Genomic DNA, 24,317 nt, shown 5'->3' on the forward strand with positions numbered 1-24,317 from the left:
TAGGTCAACATGGCTGCCTCATGTCATTATCCTCATAGGACAAGAGTAAACTGAGGATTGGAAAAAGAAGTGATGGACCCAATAGTAACAGTTAGAAGTTACTAAGTTTAAAGACAGAAAATATACCCACAAAGCTTAAGAAAGGGGTCAAAAAACACCTACTCTTGGGACATTCACCCTCTTTCCCTGCCCATAAGTTCACCAAAGCAATGGTCCCTCTGCTCACAGCTTACACCGTTAGCCCCAACTCCTGCACCCAAGTAAAGGGACAAGGGTGGAGGTTGTAACAGAGTATGGTGACCCACAGCAGAAGAGGATAGTTCACTACAGTATTTTGCTTTTACAGCCAGAGAGGTGTCCTGTCACACAGAAATGTGTCCATTCTAATACCATATTTTATAATGCATCTTTCAGGTAGTACTGAGGTTTAATGGTAATACCTGTGTGGCCCTCAAACCACCTTGTAACTCATATCCAGTAGCATTTTTTATTTTGTGTCATGTTCTAGTAGCTCACAGACTATGAAGAATGTGAATATTCCCATTTCACAGCTCTCTAAAAATCATAGAACAAGTTATTCAAGGCCACAGAGCTAGAAAGGAGAAAGCCTAGAACTAGAACCCATACCTTCTGGCTCCCTGACCAGGGCACTTAGTAGAGGACCCAGCATAGGGCCTCTTCAACCTCACCCTAGGTCTCTCAGAAACCAATGTGCCACCACTGCTACTAAACTGAACCTTGGGGCTCAGGGGAATGGTGAGGTGCAGACAGGCACTGCCAGGAGGGAGGTGCCATACCACCAGTGACAGGCACCTGTGTCTTTTCCCCCTCCAGTATTTCGTCTTTGACTTCCATGTCTCTCCTGATGTCATGTTCGACAAGATCATCAAGATCTCAGTGAGTAGAGAGCAGCCCCAACCAGCAGTCAGGGCCACTAACTTAAACTGTACCTTGATACAATCTTGAAAGGTGCCCCCTCAGCTGGACCAGTTATAACAAGGCAGCCTTCTGCCTGGACATACATCTAGGTAATGAGGAGCACAGGCTGGATTTTGACCACCCTGTTGTCCCTTTGGCCTCTGTGGAGTGTACACCCTATTCACTCATAAATGGACGCCAGAAAAAAAATACATTAAGCAGGAGAGGCTGCTCCTGAGCCTTAGCAAGCCACCCATACCCAATGCCTCCACATTTCACTATGAAATTGGGGCCCGAGAAAGACTGAAGTGGAATCACTACTAGTGAGTCCTACCCCTGCCCCAACCCACCCAAGACCTCACCCCACCTGGCCTGACTGGCTTCTGGTGCTTCTGTTTAAAAGGTAATTCACTCCAAGAACCTGCTGCGCAGTGGCACCCTGGTGGGCTCCTTCAAAATGGATGTGGGAACTGTGTACTCCCAGCCTGGTGAGTAACCCACTGCACGAGTCGTTTGGCCATGGTGCACATAGCTCCAGGAGCAGCACAGGAGGTTCTTTCCAGCAGTGACTGTTCCTGGGCTCAACCCACAAGGAGCATTGACACACTCTTGTGAATGTGAGCACAGCCAGGTGGATGGTGGAGAAGTGGCATGCCATCTGCACTGTCAAACACAGCCACAGGAAACTTAACTCTATGCTGTCCTCTGCTGGAGGTAGCTTGTAATCACAGAAGGAGCTTAGTGGCTCCAGCTTTCCAGTGCCTCCTGCCTGGGCCAAAGGTGTCAGAGCTAGGTCCCCAGTGAAGCTATAGAGCTGAGGTCTGTGTTTTTTGCATCTGTAGCCTGAGATCACAGTGTCAGGACTTAAAGGTCCTTAGAGGTCATCAGTCCATTGTGTACCCACATGGGGATGCCCCACAGCACTATCCCTGATGGTCACCTAGCCATAAATAGAATACTCACTAGCCTGAATTTTAAATAACTCCATTTTTTATACATGAGATAAAAAAAAAATCTGCCACCTTGGGCTAGAGAGGTGGCTTAGTAATTAAGGCACTTGCCTGTGAAGCCTAAGGACCCAGGTTCGATTCTCCAGATCCTATGTAAGCCATATGCACATTGTGGCACATGTGTCTGGGGTTCATTTGCAGTAATTAGAGGCCCTGGCACGCCCTTTCTCTCTCTTTCTCTCTCTCCCTTTTTATTTCTCTCTGTTACTAATAAATAAATTTAAAAATCATTTAAAAAAACTTTTTTAAAAAATCTGCTGCCTTAACCTTCCTCTTGTTTACATATCTGTATTCTTGGACTATGGGGGCGGGGTCCCTCTTCCAGTATCTCTTATGTTGGTAGGCAAATTTCATGTTACTCCTGAGTTTTGTTCTTTCCTTGCTAAATTTCACCAGTTTAGCTCACCTTGTACATAACTGCCCATCTACCCCTCCCACATCCACAGACCTATCCACCTACTCATATATACACCTCTCTGTCCACATACCAATAGATCCTGCTATCTATATATCTACATGTACTGATCCATCTATGGGGCTAGCAGACAGACAAACCCCAACCCTCTGTCCATTTCGCCACCAGCCATATGGTTGGCTTTTCATCTGTCCATTCTACATACATCTTCTCAAGCAACATACTGAGATACTGTAGATGCTGAGGGCATGCCCCACCCCTACTGAGGCCAACAGCTTAGCAGAGGGGCTCCATCAATTCTACACACTGAGACTTATTGCCCTTGGCCCTCCCTTCACATTGCTGTGACATTAGTTCTCCTGACCCACAGCTGGACCACAAGACTCTACAAGGATGTTTTTCATATCTAACCTAAACCTCACCTCAGGGTTCCCACTGAGTTCAGAGCCTTAGAGTACAAAAGTGAAAGAGGAGGGAGGAAAGAAGAAAGTTTACTAGATTTCAGTGTCCACAGAAACCATTGGAAGAAGATTCTCTTTGCCACCCTACATCTATGCATTAGGTTTATCCCTGACATTTGTCCTTTCTACAAATCACCTAGGTCCTAGGGACACTGGGGAGGCACTTCTGCTCCTTGTCTAAACTTGGAGATATAGGTGATCATAGTGAGATGGGAGGCAGGTACAGTGAGGTGACAGCCCTGAGAGCACCAAGAGGCCAAGACTCACTCCTCTGAGGCAACTGGGGAAGGCTGAAGGGAAGAGGAATCCCTGGCAGGGGGGAGGGAGGGAAATGAGTAGTTCACCAAAGAGGGGAGAAAAGGTGAGGGCATTCTGAACAGACACAGTGACCTGGAGGCTGGCTCAGCAGTGCAAGCTCAGAAAGGAATAAGCATTAGAGGAGCAGAGTGAAGTTTAGGGGAGGTGTGTGGGTTACAGGAGCCCCATGCTAAGCCTTTGAGTTTCACACCAAGGCACTAGGGAGCTCAGAAGAGTTGGAAATGGATAGAGAGTAGTAAGGAAAAGCCCCCTCTTAGAAGACCCTACCTGGAAGCTGCATTGAGCTAGCTGGAATGAGGACCATAGGAGAGGTTTCAGGCTGAGAGAGTGATTAAGACGTGATTCAAAGTTACACCATAAATCCAGACAGAGCTGTGGCCCCAGGTCTCAGGGACCTTCATCCTGGGCTCTTGGTCCTAGAGAACACTCAGTTTGTCTTGCCCTATGACCTTCCTTGGGGTGGAAACAACAAGTTCAATACCTTTCCTCACCACTGCAGAACACCAGTTTCATCATAAGTGGGCCATCCTGTCAGATCCGGATGACATATCTGCTGGTCTAAAGGGCTATGTGAAGTGTGACGTCGCCGTGGTGGGCAAAGGAGACAACATCAAGACACCCCACAAGGCCAATGAGACAGATGAGGATGACATTGAAGGGTGAGGCCCTATCTCATGTCTGGAAATTTGCACCTAGCAAGTCTTCCTTCCCTCAAACTCTGGCCCAGGCCCAGTGCTCTTGCTATCCATTCCCCTCTTATCCTTGTTCCTTTCCCTCATGTTCTATCCTGACCCATTCTGGTGGAGGGCCTGGGGCAGGGCAGTCATGGTGTTGATGGAGAACAGGACTTTGACATTTAGACTGCCAACTCTGAGAAAGTCAGGAGGAAAAAAAGATATGAGTAGGGCTGGAGAGATGGCTTAGTGGTTAAGTGCTTGCCTGTGAAGCCTAAGGACCCCGGTTTGAGGCTTGATTCCCCAGGACCCACGTTAGCCAGATGCACAAGGGGGCGCATGCGTCTGGAGTTCGTTTGCAGTGGCTGGAGGCCCTGGCATGCCCATTTTCTCTCTGACTCTCTCTCTCTCTCTCTCTCTCTCTCTCTCTCTCTCTCTCTCTCTCTCTCTCTCAAATAAATAAATAAAAATAAAAAATTTTAAAAAATAAAAATAAAAAAAGATATGAGTAGTTGTCCAGGAACTGACAAGCCTCTCAACAGCATGCACTCAGGACAATAGAGATTTTGGTGTGCCAACCTTAGGCAGCAGATAGTGACTATTAAGAGATACCCTAGGACATTGTCTGGACACTTTGGGAGAAATTACTGGGATCCACTGAGACAGGTCTTCAATAGGTTAGGGAGAGAGAGCCACTCCTAGAGAGATTTTTGTGTGGACAACAAAGGTAATGACACAAATTTGTGAAAGTTGATAATACTAAGATTAGCATTCCACTCTACAACTTACAAAGTACTCACATACTGTAGCCTTTGTGAACCTACTTTACTGCTTTCCTGGGAGGTGGATATTATTATTGCTACCTTAATAGGGAGAAACTTAAGCCTGCTAAGATGGGGAGCTGTGCCTAACATCACACAAGTGAACATATGTCATGACTTTGAGGATCTTCAGTCCAAGTCTGGGCCTTCTCATTTATCTTTCACAGACTGTGTCAGGCTTTAGGGGGATGCAGATACTAGGATGGCAGATGGTAGCTCTGAGCCTATTGCCATGTGCTGGTTCTGTGCCTGCAGGAACTTACTGCTTCCTGAAGGGGTTCCTCCAGAACGACAGTGGGCCCGGTTCTACGTGAAAATTTACCGTGCAGAGGGGCTGCCTCGGATGAACACAAGCCTCATGGCCAATGTGAAGAAGGCTTTCATTGGCGAGAACAAGGACCTTGTCGATCCCTATGTACAAGTCTTATTTGCTGGGCAGAAGGTACTAGGGTGGGAGGCTGGGGCTTGGGGTGATGGGTATATGGAATGCAAATGATGGTGTGAGGATTCTGAGGCAGACAAGAAGTCATAAGCCTCCAGATGGGGCTGGAAAGATGAGGCTAGACTGGAAATCATATTAGCTATGGACCAGGCTCCCTTCCTCCTGGGTCCTGAGGACAAGAGATGAGAGATAGGAGGATAAAGGGAGGAGAGGTTGGAAGCCAAGAAAGAGAAAAGAGAGGGGATATAATGGAGAGTGGAGTTGCTAAGGGGAAAGTGTGTGTGGGGGGGGATTATCATGGTTTATTGTCTATAATTATGGAAGTTGTCAATAATAGAAAAAGTAAAACTGAAAAAAGAGAAAAGACAAAATGCATGTGTATGTGTGTGCATGCATGCGCACACATGCACGCCCTAACCCTGCTTTATCCCACCAGGGTAAGACATCTGTGCAGAAGAGCAGCTATGAGCCACTGTGGAATGAGCAGGTTGTCTTTACAGATCTTTTCCCCCCACTCTGCAAACGCATGAAGGTACAGATCCGGGACTCTGATAAGGTCAATGATGTAGCTATTGGCACCCACTTCATTGACCTGCGCAAGATTTCCAATGATGGAGACAAAGGTCAGCAGCAGAGCATGAACATATTAGGGGGTGGGATCATGAAGGGAAGCAGTCAATGAGACCTCCACCTTACAACTATCCCTGGACTTCAGCCAGACAGAGACCTCAAGCAAGCTTATCAGCAGCCCCTGCCTCAAGGAAAGGGAGGAAGTCATAGCTCAGAGCTGACTGGATTTAACAATTAGCTATATAACCTTTGTACCTGTTTTTTCATCTGCAAAATGAAAAATCATATAATTTCCATACAGATATAACCATAATTACAGTGTACACAATCTATATATGTAATCACAGTGCCTACATCAGTATCTAAAGAGAGCAGTAAGACCTACCTAAAGGCCTATGGGAAATTATGTCCAAGAATCCAGACATTATGCTGGGCATAAGGATACAGTGGAATGCAATGGTGCCCCTGTTCCTATGCTCCTGGGGTATTAAGGAAGAGATATAATGTCAGATGGTCAAAGCATCAGGCAGAAGATAGATCACATGTATAATTCCACATACTAGAAACAGAAAATAGGCAAATCCAGAGACAGTGAATTTGTGCTTCTAGGAAACAAAATGAATATTGTTGGGAGCATCTACTCAGGGATACAGGATTTCTTTTTTGATGAGTGTGTGGGTGCATGCATGTATGTATGCATGTCTTCATGTATGGGGGTACACATGTATGTGAATGTGCATGTGTATGTGTATGCACATGGAGAGCAGAGGTCAATGCTGGGTGTCTTCTCAATTGCTCTCCTCCTTATTTATTAAGACAGGACCTCACCATGGGATATTTTTTTATAATCATGGAAAATGTTAATAAAAATTTTAAAAAAAGAGACAGGACCTCTCACTGGACTTGGAGCTCACCAATTCAGCTAGTCCAGCTAGCCAGTTTGTCCCAGAGATACACCTGTCTCCACCTTCCAAGCACCAGATTTACATACATGTGATGCCACATCCTGTGTTTACATGTGTGCTGGGGATCCAAACTTAAGTCTCCATGCTTGTGTGATAACACCTAACAAACTGAGCAATTTCCCCAGCCCCAAGATGTTTGGAATTTCTTGCGGGAGGGAGCTATAGAAATGTTTTGGAACAAGATGATGGATGAACAACATAGTGACTATACAAAAACCATTGAAATGTGCACTTTAAGTAAAACTTTTTTATATGTGAGCTGTATACCAATGTTTTAAAATGATATAAGAGTATTTTTTTAAAAAGAACATAAGGGATGGAGATATGGCTTAGTAGTTAAGGCATTTGCCTACAAAGCCAAAGGACCCTGGTTTGATTCCCCAAAACCCACATAAGCCAGATGCACAAGAAGGTGCATGCATCAGGAGTTTGTTTGCAGTGGCTAGAGACCCTGGTTTGCCCATTGCCCCCCTCTTTCTCTCTCTCTCTCAAATTAATAAATAAAATATATTTTTTTAAAAACACAGGATTTGGGAGATGGTTCTGTGGGTAAAGTGCTTGCTCTGCAGACAAAGACCTGAGTTAGGACCTCCAGTTGCTCACCTAAGGTGCTGAGCCTGGTAATATATGTTTGTAATCCCAGGGCTGGGAGATAGAGACAGGGGATCCCTGGGGATCACTGGCTAGCTAGTATAGTCAAATCATAGAGTTTTAGGTTCAATATGAGAACCTGTCTCAAAGAATAAGGTGGACAGCAACTGGAGAAAACCTTCAACATTGATCTCTGGCCTCCACGTGAGCACATGCGTATGTGTAGCCATACACATACAAACATGCACACATATACATACATACATACAAAATAAAGAACAAATAAAACCCCTCCCATAAAGCCATAAAACAGAATCAGATTCACACAAGATAGAGTTTGTTGGATAAAGCCTAACAAATTGCAACCATGACAGAAGTGACTTGTGACCAGGCCTAAGCAGTCCTACTCAGAGAGGACAGAGGGTCTCCTAAGTAGAGGAAACATATAGTAGTCCTACATCCACAAAGGCAGCCAAGGGCATAAGACCTATGCTGAGTTGTGAGGGAGGAGCTGGTTGTCTGCAGGTAAAATGTTGATAGGCCCTGATGCAAGCATTGAGAAGCAGGAAGCCTAGCTTTCTCTCTCCCACATCTATACAAAGTCCCTAGAATATAAACAGATGCAAGAAAGCACTTCATAAACCCACAAGTGTAGGAAAGTTTTCTTGCACCTGCCTGACACCCAGCAGACAGGAAGGCCTTAGCATCCAGGAGGTAGAGTCCAGCAGCCCCACAGAAGTAGGTCCCTTTATGTAACATTATCATGCCTGCCTCTCCCCACTGCTGCAGGCTTCCTGCCCACACTGGGCCCAGCCTGGGTGAACATGTATGGCTCCACACGCAACTACACGCTGCTGGATGAACACCAGGACCTGAATGAGGGCCTGGGGGAAGGTGTGTCCTTCCGTGCCCGCCTGATGCTGGGCTTGGCCGTGGAGATCCTGGATACCTCCAATCCTGAACTCACCAGTTCCACAGAAGTGCAAGTAGAGCAAGCTACTCCTGTTTCAGAGGTGAGGCTGGGAACTATGCAACCCCCCCCCCCTGCCCAACCAACACAACCCCTCCCTCACCAGCAGCTGAATTCTTGCTTTGCCCATTGCTGCCTTGTTTACTCAAGGGACTATATCCTAGAATAAGGCCTTTCCAAGAAACAAAGGCTTTCATTTGGCCCCTCTGCAAAATCTCAGTCCTCATTTACTGCTGACTTACACTCTAGCAATAGAGCCTATCATGGCCATCAACTGTTCTCCTGAGCACACGCAGGCTGAGAGTTTCAGGATGCTATATAGTCCTAAAGCTGTGTAGGGTGCCCTTTACCATCAGCCATGACATAGGAACCTGGCCCAGTCCCATAAAGTTCAGAGTTGGTTTGAACTGTCTTCCCTACAGAGCTGCACAGGAAAAATGGAAGAATTTTTTCTATTTGGAGCTTTCCTAGAGGCCTCAATGATTGACCGGAAAAATGGGGACAAGCCAATCACCTTTGAGGTCACCATAGGTGAGTGATGGGCTCATGGGAGGGTCTTTAGGCCTTGGGGTTGTATTGCTGAACCTGCATCCTAGGCTTCAAGTTGTGAGCAACACTGATCTCTTTCCCCTGACTGTCCCCCAATGCACATCTATGTTTGCATAGGAGCCTATTTGACCCCCAGAAAGGTCAACCATTGCTCCACCCCTAGGGCTGGGCTTGGAATAAAACTGAAAAGAATGGGGAGGCCTTCGGGTGTGGAGAAGTGGGGAAAAATTCAGCCCATGCCGTAGGCTGAGCCTAGCCATCATCCGGGCTGTCTGTTATGGGGGCTGGGAGACATTTCCCTGGATGATGTTCTATCTGAGTCCCATTCTCTGACTGCCTTTCCCTAAGAAACACTTGGACTAGATGGCAAGTGGAATGTGTAGAGAAAGGACTTGCAGGCCTCTGACACCCTGTTCTTTGTCCAGGTAACTATGGCAATGAAGTTGATGGCCTATCACGGCCCCAGAGGCCTCAGCCCCGGAAGGATCCTGGAGACGAGGAAGAAGTGGACTTGATTCAGAATTCGAGTGATGATGAAGGTGATGAAGGTGGGGACCTGGCTTCAGTGTCCTCTACTCCACCCATGCGGCCCCAGATCACAGACAGGTAAGTCCCGTCCATTGCCCCAGTTTTCAGCATTCTGGTCCTCTCACCTTCTAGGGCCCTAGACCTCAACCTCCCCCTGCATTTCACCCAGGAACTATTTCCATCTGCCCTACCTGGAGCGCAAGCCCTGCATCTACATCAAGAGCTGGTGGCCTGACCAGCGCCGCCGCCTCTACAATGCCAACATCATGGACCACATTGCTGACAAGCTGGTCAGGACCAAGTGAAGGGACCCAGGGATATGGGTACACGTGAGGGCCTCACCTGCAACACACAGACCCATCTGTCCAGAGGCTTGTCTTGAGGTAGAAAGGGAGGGTCCCACCAAGCCCCAGAGCTCTAGAGTGCAGTCTAAGAGTTTGCTGCTCCATCCCTGGCTTTCCAGAGGCAGCTGAGAAAGCTCTCTGCCTCTGGCCTGCACCAGTCCCTTCTCTAGTCCTGAGTCTTGTTCAGCCCACCATGGTTACAGCCAAGGTGCTTCTACCTTTAGTACCTGAAGTCTCCAGAAATAACCAGGGTCCCCAGGGTTTACAACAGACTCTGGGGACTTGTGGCTCCTTTGTGATTAATAGGGAATGGGTTTAGTGACCCAGGTCACTAGGTCTCTCTTTCCCCTGTTGAATGAGGAGTAGATACTTGGGAATGCCAAAGAGGAGGGTTGTGGTCCAGTGTGCTCTTGAACTAATTCACAGGAAGAAGGCCTGAATGATGTGCAAGAGATGATCAAAACAGAGAAGTCCTACCCAGAGCGCCGTCTGCGAGGTGTGCTGGAGGAACTCAGTGGTGGCTGCCTGTGAGTTTGAGTTGACAGGGTGGAACCAGACAGGGGGCACCTCAGCCAGAGCTGGCCAGAAAAGTTGGCTACAGGTTAAGCCCTGGTTTCTTTCAATAGCCGCTTCCTTTCCCTGGTGGATAAGGACCAGAGCCACTCATCCCGCACCAGGCTGGACCGGGAGCGTCTCAAGTCCTGCATGAGGGAGCTGGTGAGGCCACAGCTAGATCCTGAGATAGAGTAAGGGTGTGGTGGTGAAGGGGGGACATCTTCTCTTGAGGTCATAGTCCCTCCACCATGACCCAAGTGATCTTCCTAACATCTGAGAACCCTTTACACCACCTCTCCAACAGGAAAGCATGGGGCAGCAAGCCAAGAGCCTACGAGCTCAGGTGAAACGACACACAGTGCGAGACAAGCTGAGGCTGTGTCAGAACTTCCTGCAGAAGCTGCGCTTCCTGGCGGACGAGGTGTGTGGCCCATGAGGAGAGCAGGAGCAGTTCAAAAAGGAGCTAACCAGATCCTCTTGTTGCCCCCCTCCTGCTCAGATAGCCATTAGGGACAAGACTAAGCATGCTTGGTAGGAGGGGAAAGAAGACCGAAGCATGTGTGTGTGTGTGGGGGGGGGGTGCTTCCTTGCCAGGACCCTGGCTTCTCATCTAAACCTGGCCCCCAGGAAAGCTGCAGACTGTGGGGCCTACAATGGAGAAGCCAGATCTCCCTGACCTGCACTCTTGACCCACTGCAGCCCCAGCACAGCATTCCGGATGTGTTCATCTGGATGATGAGCAATAACAAACGTATAGCCTACACCCGGGTGCCCTCCAAGGACCTGCTCTTCTCCATTGTGGAGGAAGAACTGGGCAAGGACTGTGCCAAGGTCAAGACCCTCTTCCTCAAGGTGGTACAGAGGCCTAGATGGGCAGGGGTGAGCTGGGTCCTGTAGGGGTTCCCCTGAGTCTGGCAGGGTTAGTGGATGGGTGAGCCTTTTAACTAGCAAGTGTTCTGAGAGCTAGAGCCCACCCTGCCCTACTTGCCCAACCCCTTAGCCCACCTCCACCCCAGCTCAGAAAGGTGGCTATGAAGGGGCAGGTGCAGCTCTGCCCATGGCTCTGTCCTTCTCCCACCCTGTGGGTTATGGCAGCTTGTCAGACTCCTGGTGACCTCAAGCCTACCTTCAGCTGCCAGGGAAGAGGGGCTTTGGCTCAGCAGGCTGGACAGTGCAGGCCAAGCTGGAGCTCTACCTGTGGCTGGGCCTCAACAAGCAGAGAAAAGACTTCTTGTGCGGCCTGCCCTGTGGCTTTGAGGAGGTCAAGGCAGCCCAAGGCCTGGGCCTGCACTCTTTCCCACCCATAAGCCTGATCTACACAAGTAAGTGAGAATTCCTTAGCCTGGGTGGGCCACTATTCCAGCCTTGAATACCAGAGGGCTGCACAGACTACATGCTGTGAGCCTTAGCCCACTCTTCCCCACAGAGAAGCAGGCTTTCCAGCTTCGAGCTCACATGTACCAGGCTCGTAGCCTCTTTGCAGCTGACAGCAGTGGGCTCTCTGACCCCTTCGCTCGTGTCTTCTTCATCAATCAGAGCCAGTGCACAGAGGTAAGGGCCTAGGAAGTCAGAGCTTTTGGCTGTAAGAACAACAGGGATGCCAGTTCTTCATTTTCTCAGAAAGAAGCCTCGCAGGTAACTATAGGTCCAGGCCAGGCTAGTAAAGACCACAGCTTTGGCTGGAGCTCTATCTGCAAGGCAAGGCGGGGAAGACTTTAACTGGGCACTGGAAACAGACTTCATATTAGGCTTGATTTTCAGATATTTGAAAAGGTCAAATATCATGACCCTTTTGTCCCCAGGGTTTCCTGGAACCTCTGATTATACTTGGTATCTGACATTCTGCAGGTGCTGAATGAGACACTGTGTCCCACCTGGGACCAGATGCTGGTATTTGACAACCTGGAACTATATGGTGAAGCTCATGAGTTGCGGGATGATCCCCCAATCATTGTCATTGAAATCTATGACCAGGACACCATGGTATGGGTCAAGCCCTCATCTCCCTTGGCTTCCCACACTATACCTGCACTGTAGCTCTATGCTGGCTGCCTCCTCAGCCCACTCTTCAGCTGGCAATTGCTGGGAAGCTGAGAATTTAACTCTGACCAGGCCCTCCAAGTGTTTCCTGCCCAGCCATTATAACCTGGTCCTTTTCTAGCACCATGGGCCTCTGATATCTCAGGAGCCAAGCAAGGGCATCCTGCTTCTAGTGCAGACTTGCTGAAGCTAGTGTCTTCAGATTGGCCAACAAGTCCTACTATCACTATCCTTCCAACCCTATGGCCCTAAACTCTGCCCATACATATCACAACCTTGGAGATTTTGGAGTGGGAAGGAAGAATTTGTGCTCCCCAGCCTGAGTTAGCTGCCAATTTTTCCTGCAACCAACTTAGCTATGCCCAAGAGAGCTCTGGACTATCGTTAAGAGAAGTTTTTATTTTTTTTCATAATTTCATACATGTATATATTGTAATTTTATTATATTCACCCCATTACCTTCTCTTGACCCTATCCCCTCCCACTGAACCCTTCTTTTCCCCAGTTAGTCCCCTCCTCTACTTTCATGTATTTTTTTTTCGGTGATCCACTGAGTTTAATTAGGGTTGCTTACATGAGCATGAGTTGGGGGTTATTTACCAGAGCATGTACCACTTGCAAGTAGCTGCACCACTGAAAAAATTGTCTCTTCCTCCAGGAGGACTTTTTTTTCTAGTCCTGAATCATGCATTGATTGCCTGGTCTTGAGCAAGCCTCTGGTGGCCCTTGAGACTTGATTTTCTTCATCTGTAAAATGGGATGCTTACACATCTGTTTTGTACAACTCATAGGCTATATAGCAAGGACCAAATCAATTACAGGTGTGAGAATGTTTGGCAAAGAGCAGGTGGAAGAGGCCACATGGGCTGTTTGTTGTGTCAGGGTAAGGCTGACTTCATGGGCCGGACCTTCGCCAAGCCCTTGGTAAAGATGGCAGATGAAGCATATTGCCCACCCCGCTTCCCACCCCAGCTCGAGTACTACCAGATCTACCGTGGCAATGCCACAGCTGGAGACCTGCTGGCTGCCTTTGAGCTGCTGCAGGTAGGTCATAGGCAAGAGGGCCATGGGCTTGGTAGGGGTGGGGAGGCAAATGAGTGGGACCAGAGCTGAAGGTGGAGTTCAGGGAACTGGGACCCTCTGCACTGCCTGTCTCCTTTGATTTCAAGACAACTCTTGGGAAAGGCCCTTCTTCCTGGGCTTTCCACTGTGACCTCCAACTCTACTCCTCAGATTGGGCCAGCAGGGAAAGCTGACCTGCCACCACTCAATGGCCCAGTGGACATGGACCGAGGGCCCATCATGCCTGTGCCTGTGGGCATCCGGCCGGTGCTCAGCAAGTACCGAGTGGAGGTGTGTGAAGACCCATGTGCCTCCCTGTCCCTGACCTCTGTCCAGAGTTCCTGTTCTCCCTCTTTCTATGGAGGGCCACATGTACACATTCTATTGTGGGCCAGCAAGCTCTTTGGCTTCCTCAGCCTATTTCCCAGTCTCAGACAAGGAGATTGAGGTCCCAGAGTGGAAATGACTTGGCCAAGGACACTACCAGGAGTCAGCAGCAGGCCCAGGCTTCCAGCCCAAGCTAGTGCCTGGACCCTATCTGACAGAGTCACACCACCATCTCCAGAGTCATTCCTAACCTTCCTACCTGTTCTTACCCCCTGTCTTTCCATGTCTGCCCTCAATCCAAAGGTCCCACTTCAGTCCTTTGAGGACACTAACTTCATACATTCTCTTGGCATTGCCCCATCCACTGGATTTGTCTTCTCACTGCCCCACTGTGCTGCAGATTCTCTCAGGTATCCCACCCAACCACCATGGGCTCCCTGAGTCACCTTTCATCTTCCCCCAGGTGCTGTTTTGGGGCCTGCGGGACCTGAAGCGGGTAAACCTGGCCCAGGTGGACCGGCCACGAGTGGACATTGAGTGTGCAGGGAAGGGGGTGCAGTCATCCCTGATCCACAATTATAAGAAGAACCCCAACTTTAACACCCTTGTCAAGTGGTTTGAAGTGGTGAGCACAGACCTGGCAAAGCTGGGAAGAGCTGGATGTGAATAATATGGCTCACCTTGGCAGGGCTCCACTGCCCCTTCCTCTGACACTTAGGCTATGGTGTGTTATCGCCCCTCTAGGACCTCCCAGAGAATGAGCTACTACACCCACCCTTGAACATTCGAGTGGTAGACTGCCGGGCCTTTGGTCGCTACACCCTGGTGGGCTCCCATGCTGTCAGCTCCCTGCGGCGCTTCATCTACCGACCCCCAGATCGTTCAGCCCTCAGCTGGAATACCATGGGTATGGCCATGGCTAAATTCAGCCCATGGAAGGGCTCCAGCTCACAGAGCAGCACAAGTATCTCCCAAAGTTTCTCCTGGGGCATCTCTGGGGCAGCAGGGAAAGGGAGGGAAGCACACCCCATGCTGGGGATCAGAGAAGACTGCCCAGTGCTACCTGTCACTCTGGGGCTAGAGAAGGCCAGCACTGGACAGGCCTTTGAAGAGCTGAGGGCAGGTAATATCTTCCACTGAATGACTGAGGAGCTCTGGCATCCTTTCCTGAGTCTAACTTCTGGGCCTAGCCTCTGTTCTGTTGTTTGACCTCACAATGGTTCACCTTTCTCTCTAACTCACTACCTTTCCCTATGTGCATCTTGCCCCTGTGACTGCCTTGTCCCTCCTCTCCCCTCAGAAAGCTCAAGAATCAGCTACATGTTCTGATTTTCTTGCCTCATTGAATCACCAGGCCTCTGTTCCTTCTCTGTTTGTCTGTGTATCTCTGTGTCCAGTCAGGCTTCTCCGGGGCTTCCATATGCTGTGCAATGGAGGCCCCTCCTCTCACTCCACAGGGGAAGTGGTGGTAAGCATGGAGCCCGAGGTGCCCATCAAGAAGTTGGAGACCATGGTGAAATTGGATGCGGTAAGGCAGGAGGCCAACCCCATGCTACCCTGGAACACACAATTATGGATGGCATATACATAAGCCAGGCAGACCTATCCTGAAAGCACAGCCCTGAGTAACCCCTCTTTCTAAGTGTAGTTGTTAAGGGCCACCCCTGATCATGTAGACAGACAACTCTAGCACTGTTCTGCTGTGTGGAAGGAGAGGGTTGCACATGTGTGATATGTCTGAAAGAGAGAAATAATAGTTGGAGGTGACAGTCTGTAATGGTTTATGCTCTATAAATGACCCCCCCCCAGGTAATGGACTACTTGTGATAGCAGTATGTCCTGCCCAGGGGTTCCCATTTTTCCATGCCAAATGACACCCCACACTTAAGCATCTTGGCCTGAAACCTACCCCTATGAAGTCCACTCTCTGCTTAGGGCCAGAAGGAGGCTTCTTCCTGCCACTTATCAGCCTTATGTTTCCCATCTCATCTCCTTCACTAAGCCCAGGGCATCTCCTAGCTTCTGATGTCTGCTTTGGACTGATCTTCCTTTGACCAGTTGTCTTTAACTAGAGAGGGTCTGGGAAGTGGATGAAGTTACCATATTCCATAGTGCTGGAGAAAGGGCTTAAAGAGGCCTGATCAGGTGTTACTGGGAAAGCTTGCTGCATACTGCTGCCCAGTATATCACCCCCACTCCCATCCCATGCTGACTGAGTGGTACTACACTGATCATTTGTAAAGGCTCCAAGGTGATTCTAAGGCACAGCCAGGGCTCAAGGAAGCCTGAAGAAACATCAGAAGCAGCCTTGAACAAAAGCCTTTCCAGGCATCTTGCTTTTGTGAATGTGAATCTGGCCTTGCTGGCAAGGGCATTACACCAAGCATCCATCCCTACATGTACCCTCATGACTTCTTTTCTTGTTCTTCCTGTGCTAGCCCCCTGTTCCATTCCCTGATCCATGAGGTACCAGTGGCTAATCCTGTCCTATCACCTTGGTTTCCCCTGTAGATTTCTGAAGCTGTTGTCAAGGTGGATGTGGTGAGTGTGGGTGCTGTGCAAAAGCCCTGGGTGAAAGAGAACCCTTCACTGATATTTACTGTCAGACCAGCAAATTCAACCTCAGGAAATGAGCTATCCTTTGCCCCTGAATGCCCGTCATGACTTGGCCTGTGGCTCTCTGAGACGTGGCATCCTCCTCTACCTAGCAAGTCCCTGCCTCTGTGACATTGGTGGTACCACAGGCATCATGGGGTCCAGGGATTTCTGGTATCAGATAACTAACAAAGGTGGGGGTCATCCTAATTGTGAAGGATTGTGGGAAAGAGCAGATAATAGGGAAACCTGCTGGACAGTTGACCTGCCAACTTCCAGGCTGAGGAGGAGAAGGAGAAGAAGAAGAAGAAGAAGAAGGGCACCTTGGAAGAGCTAGAGGAGGAGGAGCCAGATGAGAGCATGCTTGACTGGTGGTCCAAGTATTTTGCTTCCATTGACACCATGAAGGAGGTGAGGCCTCAGCATATGATAGAAGTGAGAAGGAATAGGGCTGTGAAGTGGCTGGCCCCATACCACATCTTCCTCTCCAGCTCTCTCCTTGCCCTCCAGAACTACCTTGTTAGTCCCACACTTTTGAAATCTCACCTAGAACTCACCAGGCTAATGAGCAAGTTCACCTTCCTAGCTTGGTCTCCTTTTGTCCTCATTTGTGTGTATATCTCTAGTGTCTATGTGATAAATCAGATACTGCTAGGTGCTTTAGTCCAAAGATAGGATGCCAAATGTGCCCTGAGAAGCCCCAGTTGACCTGGAAGAATGCACATGTGAATAGACACTTAAGGTATCATGGGATAACAGAAGCAAATCAAGGCCTGAGAATCAGGGAAGGATGTTGTCTTTTGGCAGAAACTTAAACAACAAGAAACCTCTGGAATTGACTTAGAAGAGAAAGAGGAAATGGACATCACTGAGGGTGAGCCTTAGATCTCTGGACCTTAGATACACTGCATGTCCCTCCCAGCCCCAGCCTGGGCTCCCAGGATCAGGCTAAGCCTTCATCTAAAGCAGTTTCCACTTTGACTACTTCCACAACTACAGCAATTGGCAGACATGTAGAGCCATAGCATATTAGATATGGAAAAGACCTTCAAGCTCATCCCATCCAGTATTTTCCAAAACCTTGTTCCATATCACAATAGTAATGGCTATTCTGAAGGAAAGAGAGGACTCTATGATCAAATAAGTTAGGAAATGCTGGGTTTTGAACAAGTTCTTTTGGAGACTAGGGAGGTGGCTCAGTAGGAAGAGCATTTGCTGTGCAAGCATGAGGACCTGAATTTGATCCCTAGCACCTATGTATGAAGCCAGACATGACTGCACATGACTGTAATCCCAGTACTGAGTGGGGGTAGAGTCAGGAGAGATCACTGAGTCTTGTTGGTCAGCAACTCTAACTAAAAAATGGGAGCTTCAAGTTCAGTGAGTCTGCCTCAGGGAAATATGGCAGAAAAATGATAGAGAGGAATGTGTGATATCTCTCTCTGATCTCCCTATGCATGCACATGGGTATACATATCTACTCACATACATGCATACACTACACACACATATTATTCTACCTCCTACACACACACACACACACACACACACACACACACACACACACAGGTTTCTTTGACATTTCAGAGCCTTTTATATCCAAATGTTCTTATCAATTATTAAAAGGAATATACACTCTATACTTTCTTTTTCTATGTGGGTACCAGGGAATTGAACTCAGGTTATTAACCTTTGCAGGCAAGCACCTTAACCACTGAGCTATCTCTCCAGTCCATGCCTTGTTTTTGAGACAAGGACTCTCATGTTGTCTTTTTGCCTCTGAAAAGATCAGCTTTGGGATTCTCCTGGCCCAGTCTCCAATTGCCATAGGCTTGTTGGGATTTCAGACACATGGGCCACTTTGCATCCAGCTTTCTGTGGGTTGACTAGGAATTGAACTTGGTCAGCAGGCTTGTGGAACAAGTGCCTTTAACCACTGAGAAGTCTCCCTAGCCTATCTCCCTTTCTTCTAAAGCATGCCAACAGCATTTATGCCTGTTATTCTGCTAGATATAGTTTAGGAAATGATAATATAAAGCTACCTTGTCAATACTATGGACAAGTAGAGTGTGGCTAGACAGAAAAGGGAGCAGACACAAGAGGTGGCAGGCCTCTGACTCCAGATCCAACTCCTTCTCCCCCTATTCTGCCAAAGGGCAGACAACAGTCTGTTATCCACATTCCCAAGTGTGACCCATTGTCTGTATCTTCCCCCATGGAGTGCAATGAAACTTAGAAGTTATAAGGAAATGAGTGGTGAAGATGGGCCTTGGGTTCTGAACTTATTATCTGACCATTTCTGCCCTACCTCCTTCTAAACTGAATGGGACCTCTCCTTTTCTTCTTTGGGCCAGGCCTAAAGGGGCCAATGAAGGCTAAGGAGAAGACCAGGGCTACCAAGGATGAGAAAAAGAAGAGAAACCAGAGCCCTGGTCCTGGCCCTAGTCAGGGGACAGAGGCCCCTGAGAAGAAGAAAGCCAAGATTGATGAGCTTAAGGTGAAGATCTGGGAGTGTACCCTGCCTGGGCATGGAATGGGAGGTAGCAGGTGGGGCAGGATGAGAATCAGTGGGCTAGTATCATGCTTAAAGGCATGGCTTGGCCAGGTTTACCCCAAGGAGCTGGAGTCAGAGTTTGACAACTTTGAGGACTGGCTACACACCTTCAACCTGCTGCGGGGCAAGACAGGGGACGATGAGGATGGCTCCACAGAGGAGGAGCGCATTGTGGGCCGGTTCAAGGTCAGGAGAGGAGGATGGCCCAGTGGATGAGCCCCCATCATCTCATGTTCTCTCCCTGCACATCCACTACTGTCCTCCAGAACCCCTAAGCCTCCCATTATTATCAGCTTTATAAAGGGTTAAAGTCCTTACCACAGCAGAGTCCAGAACATGAAGTACTATTGGAAAGTTGGAACACCACCTTTGCCTTGTCCAGGCCAACCTGCAGTCTGACCCACCTTGCCTTGCCCCAGGGCTCCCTCTGTGTGTACAAAGTGCCACTCCCAGAGGATGTGTCCCGAGAAGCTGGCTATGACCCCACCTATGGAATGTTCCAGGGCATCCCAAGCAACGACCCAATCAATGTGCTGGTCCGAGTTTATGTGGTCCGGGTGAGTCTCTGTCAACACCCCTTCCCTGATTATCTCCTGGTCCTCCTGCCTGAGAGAGTCAGAAGCAGCTAAAAGATACTGGAGCAGTTATTTTTGGTCTAGTTCCCATCTTTTCTATACGAGGAAGCCAGGTTCCTGAAAAGGACAGCAATTTGCCTAGGGCCACAAAGCAAGGTTCTTTTTTTTGGTCCGGTGCCTCTGTCCCCATCTTTCAACATTATGGGACCCTCAGGGACAGGGCAGTTGCACTCAGAAGTCTGCTCAGGCCACACTTATCCTACCCAGGCTACAGACCTGCACCCTGCTGACATCAACGGCAAAGCTGACCCCTATATCGCCATCCGCTTAGGCAAGACCGACATCCGAGACAAAGAGAACTATATCTCCAAACAGCTCAATCCTGTCTTTGGGAAGTAAGACTTTGTAGTACTCTCCCTGACTCCCAGCCTAGACTATTCCCTGTCCACCCAAACCTGCAAAACCATTCCTAACAATTGCTTTCCAGGTCATTTGACATCGAGGCCTCCTTCCCCATGGAATCCATGCTGACGGTGGCTGTGTATGACTGGGATCTGGTGGGCACCGATGACCTCATTGGAGAAACCAAGATAGACCTGGAGAACCGCTTCTACAGCAAGCACCGTGCCACCTGTGGCATCGCACAGACCTATTCTATGTGCGAGGGCAAGCCAGATGAGGGGTGGGGCATAGTGAGAGGTATGACACAGGGAGAGGGTGAGGCAACTGCTGCACCTGAAGTAGTGGTTTGGCAAGGTGAATGTATTATTTCTGCTCTGGGTCATGTCCTTACCCCATAGGCTCGGTGTACAAACTTTAGGTGCCAGGACTGAATGCTCTAGGGCAAGGAAAGGGATGGGATATTCTTGGACAGAGGAGGCAAGAGTAATAAAGAAGTAGGAGCCAAGTCAGTAGAGGACAGGAAATCTTCTGAGCATCTGGGTCAGCCTCTTCCACTTACAAACTAGGTAACCCAGGTCAAGTTTCTTGTCTGCTTATCAGTTCCCTCATGGGAGTCTTTGAGATTACAGATGAGTTGGTACCACAGGGTTGTGTGGGTCAGAGCTAGAAGTGTCAGCCTCCAGTAGCCTTAGGGTCTTGGGTGAACCAGGAGCCCTAGCAGGCATCCTGCTAACATGGATGATTAGCAATTGTAGAAAACTATCAGGAAAGAGCTGCCATCTGGGATGGCCCTGCCTGAGTCCCTCAAGCCTTTGTGTTCCCTCTCATAGACATGGTTACAACATCTGGAGGGACCCTATGAAACCCAGCCAGATCCTGACCCGCCTCTGCAAAGAGGGCAAAGTGGATGGTCCCCACTTTGGGCCTCCTGGGAGAGTGAAGATTGCCAACCGTGTCTTCACAGGGCCTTCTGAAATAGAGGATGAGAACGGTAAAGGCACATGGCTTAGCCAGTTTATCTTGCTCCAGAGGCTTAAGAGGCCATCAGGGACCCACACCTCCCCATAGGGGACCTCTAGACCTAGTATATGTCCTTAGACTAAGCCCTAGGACCCTCTGCTCCACACACAGAGCCTACTCCTGTCTGCCCTGCCACTCCTTCCTACACTGTGCTTTCCTAAAAATTTCTTCTCTTTCTTCCCACTTCATCTCCATGAAGCAGGGTGGAGGTACACCATTCTATAGATAAGCAAACTGAGACTCAATAAATTCCAGTTTGATGACTTACCCAAGGCCAAGTGGCTTTCCTGAGGCATAATGAGGGCATAGACCCAGGTGCCCTGGCTCCATGTACCATTCCCCCCAGTCCTTTCTGTCCATGAAACAGTTCCTCGGAGCTTGAGAGGTACCTCTGCTGTAGAACTTGTGTCACTAACTATGGTGTTGGAATAGAAGTGGATTCTCCCCTTCTTGTCACCTGAGAGCCCAACAGCGTTCTTTACCCAGTTTCCCCAAGGCTAAGATGCCAAAGTCACAGGCCTCTCTGGGGCCTGTAAGTCAGCTGAGACCTTGGACAGCCACTTTTCCCACTTTTTTCAGTCTCCCCAACAGTAAAATGGAGACAGGTTAGGTAGGTCATGACTCAGGGCTTTGTACTCCTAAGTCTTTGACCCCCCTAGCAGAGGTCCCTGGTTCTTGGAAGCCTATGTGTGTGCACAGCTGATCCACTGGTACCCACAGGTCAGAGGAAGCCCACAGATGAGCATGTGGCACTTTCTGCCCTGAGGCATTGGGAAGATATCCCCCGAGTGGGCTGCCGCCTGGTACCAGAACACGTGGAGACCAGGCCTCTGCTCAACCCTGACAAGCCTGGCATTGAGCAGGTGATACTTGCCTAGCTGGGAACAGGAGTTAGAGAAGAACAACCTGGGACCATAGAGTTGACCACAGATATGGACCTCATGCGGTTTCCTGTATCCCCACTGCATTTTTGCTAGACAGCCTGGCACACTTCCCCACCAAGGCAAACTTGAATAGCAAGTGTCTCTATTCTGAATGAAAATCACATTAGAGAGCCAGCTCCCTTAGAAGCTGTGATAACCATTGGTGACATCTTAGGAATTCTTGGCATCCAAAGATATTTTATTGATGACATGGGGCATTGACAGATATAAGTTGAAAGGGCCAGGAAAGTGAACCTTCCTAGGCAGATGAAGAAGTCCCTGGGACACTGCCACATCCCCTCTCTTCCTTAGGGCCGCCTGGAGCTGTGGGTGGACATGTTCCCCATGGACATGCCAGCCCCTGGGACGCCTCTGGACATCTCCCCCAGGAAGCCCAAGAAGTGAGCTGCCCAGGGGTGGGCACTACCCTCTCCCATTCACCCCACTCTACTCAGTTTTTCCTGTGGAGACATAATGCAGATGGCCTGGGTGGTTCCCTGAACCTTGGGTGTGTCAAGGTCCTCCTGGGGGAGAAATAGACCAACTCATGAGTTTCAAAGCCTGTTCTGGGCAGGTCTCCATCTGCTGAGGCAGTAACATACCCTCTGCTCTGACAGCAGTGGGGGAGATAAGCCATACCTCAACACCTTCCAAAACTTTGAAGCACCCTTCAGCAAACATCCACCCCTTCACAAAGACAAATTCAAACATAGACACACTCCTCACAACCACCTGTGTTCACACATCTCTCCCACAAGCATGTTAACACACACAAGAAGCAACCCTCTGAGAGCTTTCTGTGCATCCCTGTCACTAAACTCTACCAGCTTTTCTCTCAGGTGCCTGCAATGATGTAGGCAGGAGTAAGGGCCCAAAAGAGGCAGCGAGGAGTTGTGATGGAGTACAAGGAGCACCAAGTCAGGACCCTCACCTGCCTCTCCTAGTTTATGATCCTGGCCAGAGCACTTTGCCTCTCTGGTCCTCAATTTTTCCCTCTGTAAGGGGACAAGATAGAGTCACTGCAATTTCAATACCCTTAGTGCCTGAAATCAGAGCCAGGTATCTAGACATATGAAGCTGTCTTCTTGTTTTCATGTCTTGATGTTGCCACTTGAGTTTCATGATGCATTTCCATTTTGCTTTGGCCACAGCAAAAGATACTTCTATCTTTGCCTGAATATCCTCCAAACCTAAGGCTATGAGTCCTGCTATTCCAACGATTACCATGAAGGGGGCAAACCAACCCAATGTGTTATCCTGGGCTGCAGTCTAGGACAGAAGTCTGTTCCCATAACACCAGAGAGAGCCACACTTCCATCCATTAGTGGATGAATCAACCTTTCTTTCTCTCTCTCTCTCTTTCAATGTAGAGTCTCACTCTAACCCAGGCTGATCTGGAACTCTGTAGTTTCAGGCTGGCCTCAAACTAACAGAAATCTTCCTGCCTCTGCCTCTGCCTCTGCCTCTCAAGGGCTGGGATTAAAGATGTGTTCCACCATGCCCAACTCAACCTCACTCTTAATGTTTGAAACATAACCAACTCATTTATATTTATAATTAAAATGCAAGTGGAAAAACCTGAAGATCAATATCCTTTTGGGGGACAAGGACAAAAAGGAAACCAAAGTCTATGGGTTTCCATTGCAAGCCACTGGATTTAATTAGAAATGTCTTAGAACTGAAGTGAAGCTCTGGCCTTCAGAGACAGAAATTGCCCCCGACTTCAGCCTCACTGCAACCACAGCCATACCTAAGGGACCACCTCCCTCTCTATCCTTCCTGTCCTAGGCTTGTGCTCAGGTCTCCCTTCAAGGTAACTAGCTGTTCCCTAATAGGGGCAGCTTGTGTCTGGCTGAAGTCTAGCCCATCTGGGTCCCACTGCACTTCCCTCTGACCTCCACCCACTCTCCCAGCCTTCTGCCAACCCAAATTCCCAGGGCTTCTTTTGTCCACTTGCCTTATCCCAGAACCCATCCTGCCCCAGGCTTCTCATGGGCCTTCCTGCCCTTTCCCAGGTACGAGTTGCGGGTTATTGTGTGGAACACAGATGAGGTGGTCCTGGAGGATGACGACTTCTTCACCGGGGAGAAATCCAGTGACATTTTCGTGCGGGGGTGGGTAAGAGGTCCTCATGCCAAGAGGGGCTGAGCTGGGCACACCCCTTTCCAGGCTAGAGTAGAGGGGGGCCAAGAGGTGGGAAGAGGCTGCCAGAGGTATGGCCACAGAGCTGGAGTATGTGGCAACCAGCAGGTGGCTGAAAGGCCAACAGGAGGACAAGCAAGACACTGATGTCCACTACCACTCCCTCACTGGAGAGGGGAACTTCAACTGGCGCTATCTATTCCCCTTTGACTACCTGGCGGCCGAGGAAAAGATCGTCATGTCCAAGAAGGAGTCCATGTTTTCTTGGGATGAGACAGAGTACAAGATTCCTGCGCGACTCACCCTGCAGATCTGGGATGCTGACCACTTCTCAGCTGATGACTTCCTTGGTACAGGGCAGGGCAGGGGAGCCTAGGATCCAAAACTGAGAGGTGGGAGATGAGAGAAGCTCAGCCCATGGGAGGGGGAGGAGAAGCCTACTTGCCCAATTCTGAGTCTCTGCCACCCCCAACCACACACCCAGTGTCATAACTGGGGCACAGGGGTGCTCTAGGCATCCACAGGGAAGCAGTAAATGTTGATGAG

General features: G+C 49.1%; 1 protein-coding gene across 1 annotated transcript in view; it reads left to right on the plus strand.

The window, feature by feature from the left end:
* The window catches only part of Otof (otoferlin), a 111,040-nt gene that overhangs the window by 82,585 nt on the left and 4,138 nt on the right, over window positions 1-24,317 (plus strand). The window contains exons 10-43 of the mRNA XM_045148768.1: window positions 835-897; window positions 1,322-1,406; window positions 3,622-3,781; window positions 4,873-5,059; window positions 5,496-5,682; window positions 7,975-8,198; window positions 8,578-8,686; window positions 9,130-9,310; window positions 9,402-9,522; window positions 10,003-10,103; window positions 10,203-10,293; window positions 10,436-10,552; window positions 10,831-10,983; window positions 11,264-11,453; window positions 11,558-11,682; window positions 11,980-12,114; window positions 13,054-13,215; window positions 13,405-13,524; window positions 14,024-14,185; window positions 14,305-14,467; window positions 15,018-15,088; window positions 16,072-16,101; window positions 16,435-16,566; window positions 16,963-17,029; window positions 18,510-18,652; window positions 18,761-18,895; window positions 19,129-19,266; window positions 19,552-19,679; window positions 19,772-19,942; window positions 20,517-20,677; window positions 21,427-21,569; window positions 21,942-22,030; window positions 23,645-23,743; window positions 23,880-24,121. Of these exons, the coding sequence (XP_045004703.1) occupies window positions 835-897; window positions 1,322-1,406; window positions 3,622-3,781; window positions 4,873-5,059; window positions 5,496-5,682; window positions 7,975-8,198; window positions 8,578-8,686; window positions 9,130-9,310; window positions 9,402-9,522; window positions 10,003-10,103; window positions 10,203-10,293; window positions 10,436-10,552; window positions 10,831-10,983; window positions 11,264-11,453; window positions 11,558-11,682; window positions 11,980-12,114; window positions 13,054-13,215; window positions 13,405-13,524; window positions 14,024-14,185; window positions 14,305-14,467; window positions 15,018-15,088; window positions 16,072-16,101; window positions 16,435-16,566; window positions 16,963-17,029; window positions 18,510-18,652; window positions 18,761-18,895; window positions 19,129-19,266; window positions 19,552-19,679; window positions 19,772-19,942; window positions 20,517-20,677; window positions 21,427-21,569; window positions 21,942-22,030; window positions 23,645-23,743; window positions 23,880-24,121 (4,585 nt within the window). The remainder of the gene's footprint in view (window positions 1-834; window positions 898-1,321; window positions 1,407-3,621; window positions 3,782-4,872; window positions 5,060-5,495; window positions 5,683-7,974; window positions 8,199-8,577; window positions 8,687-9,129; window positions 9,311-9,401; window positions 9,523-10,002; window positions 10,104-10,202; window positions 10,294-10,435; window positions 10,553-10,830; window positions 10,984-11,263; window positions 11,454-11,557; window positions 11,683-11,979; window positions 12,115-13,053; window positions 13,216-13,404; window positions 13,525-14,023; window positions 14,186-14,304; window positions 14,468-15,017; window positions 15,089-16,071; window positions 16,102-16,434; window positions 16,567-16,962; window positions 17,030-18,509; window positions 18,653-18,760; window positions 18,896-19,128; window positions 19,267-19,551; window positions 19,680-19,771; window positions 19,943-20,516; window positions 20,678-21,426; window positions 21,570-21,941; window positions 22,031-23,644; window positions 23,744-23,879; window positions 24,122-24,317) is intronic.

Source organism: Jaculus jaculus, chromosome 5 (genome assembly GCF_020740685.1).
Source record: "Jaculus jaculus isolate mJacJac1 chromosome 5, mJacJac1.mat.Y.cur, whole genome shotgun sequence".
NCBI lineage: Eukaryota > Metazoa > Chordata > Mammalia > Rodentia > Dipodidae > Jaculus > Jaculus jaculus.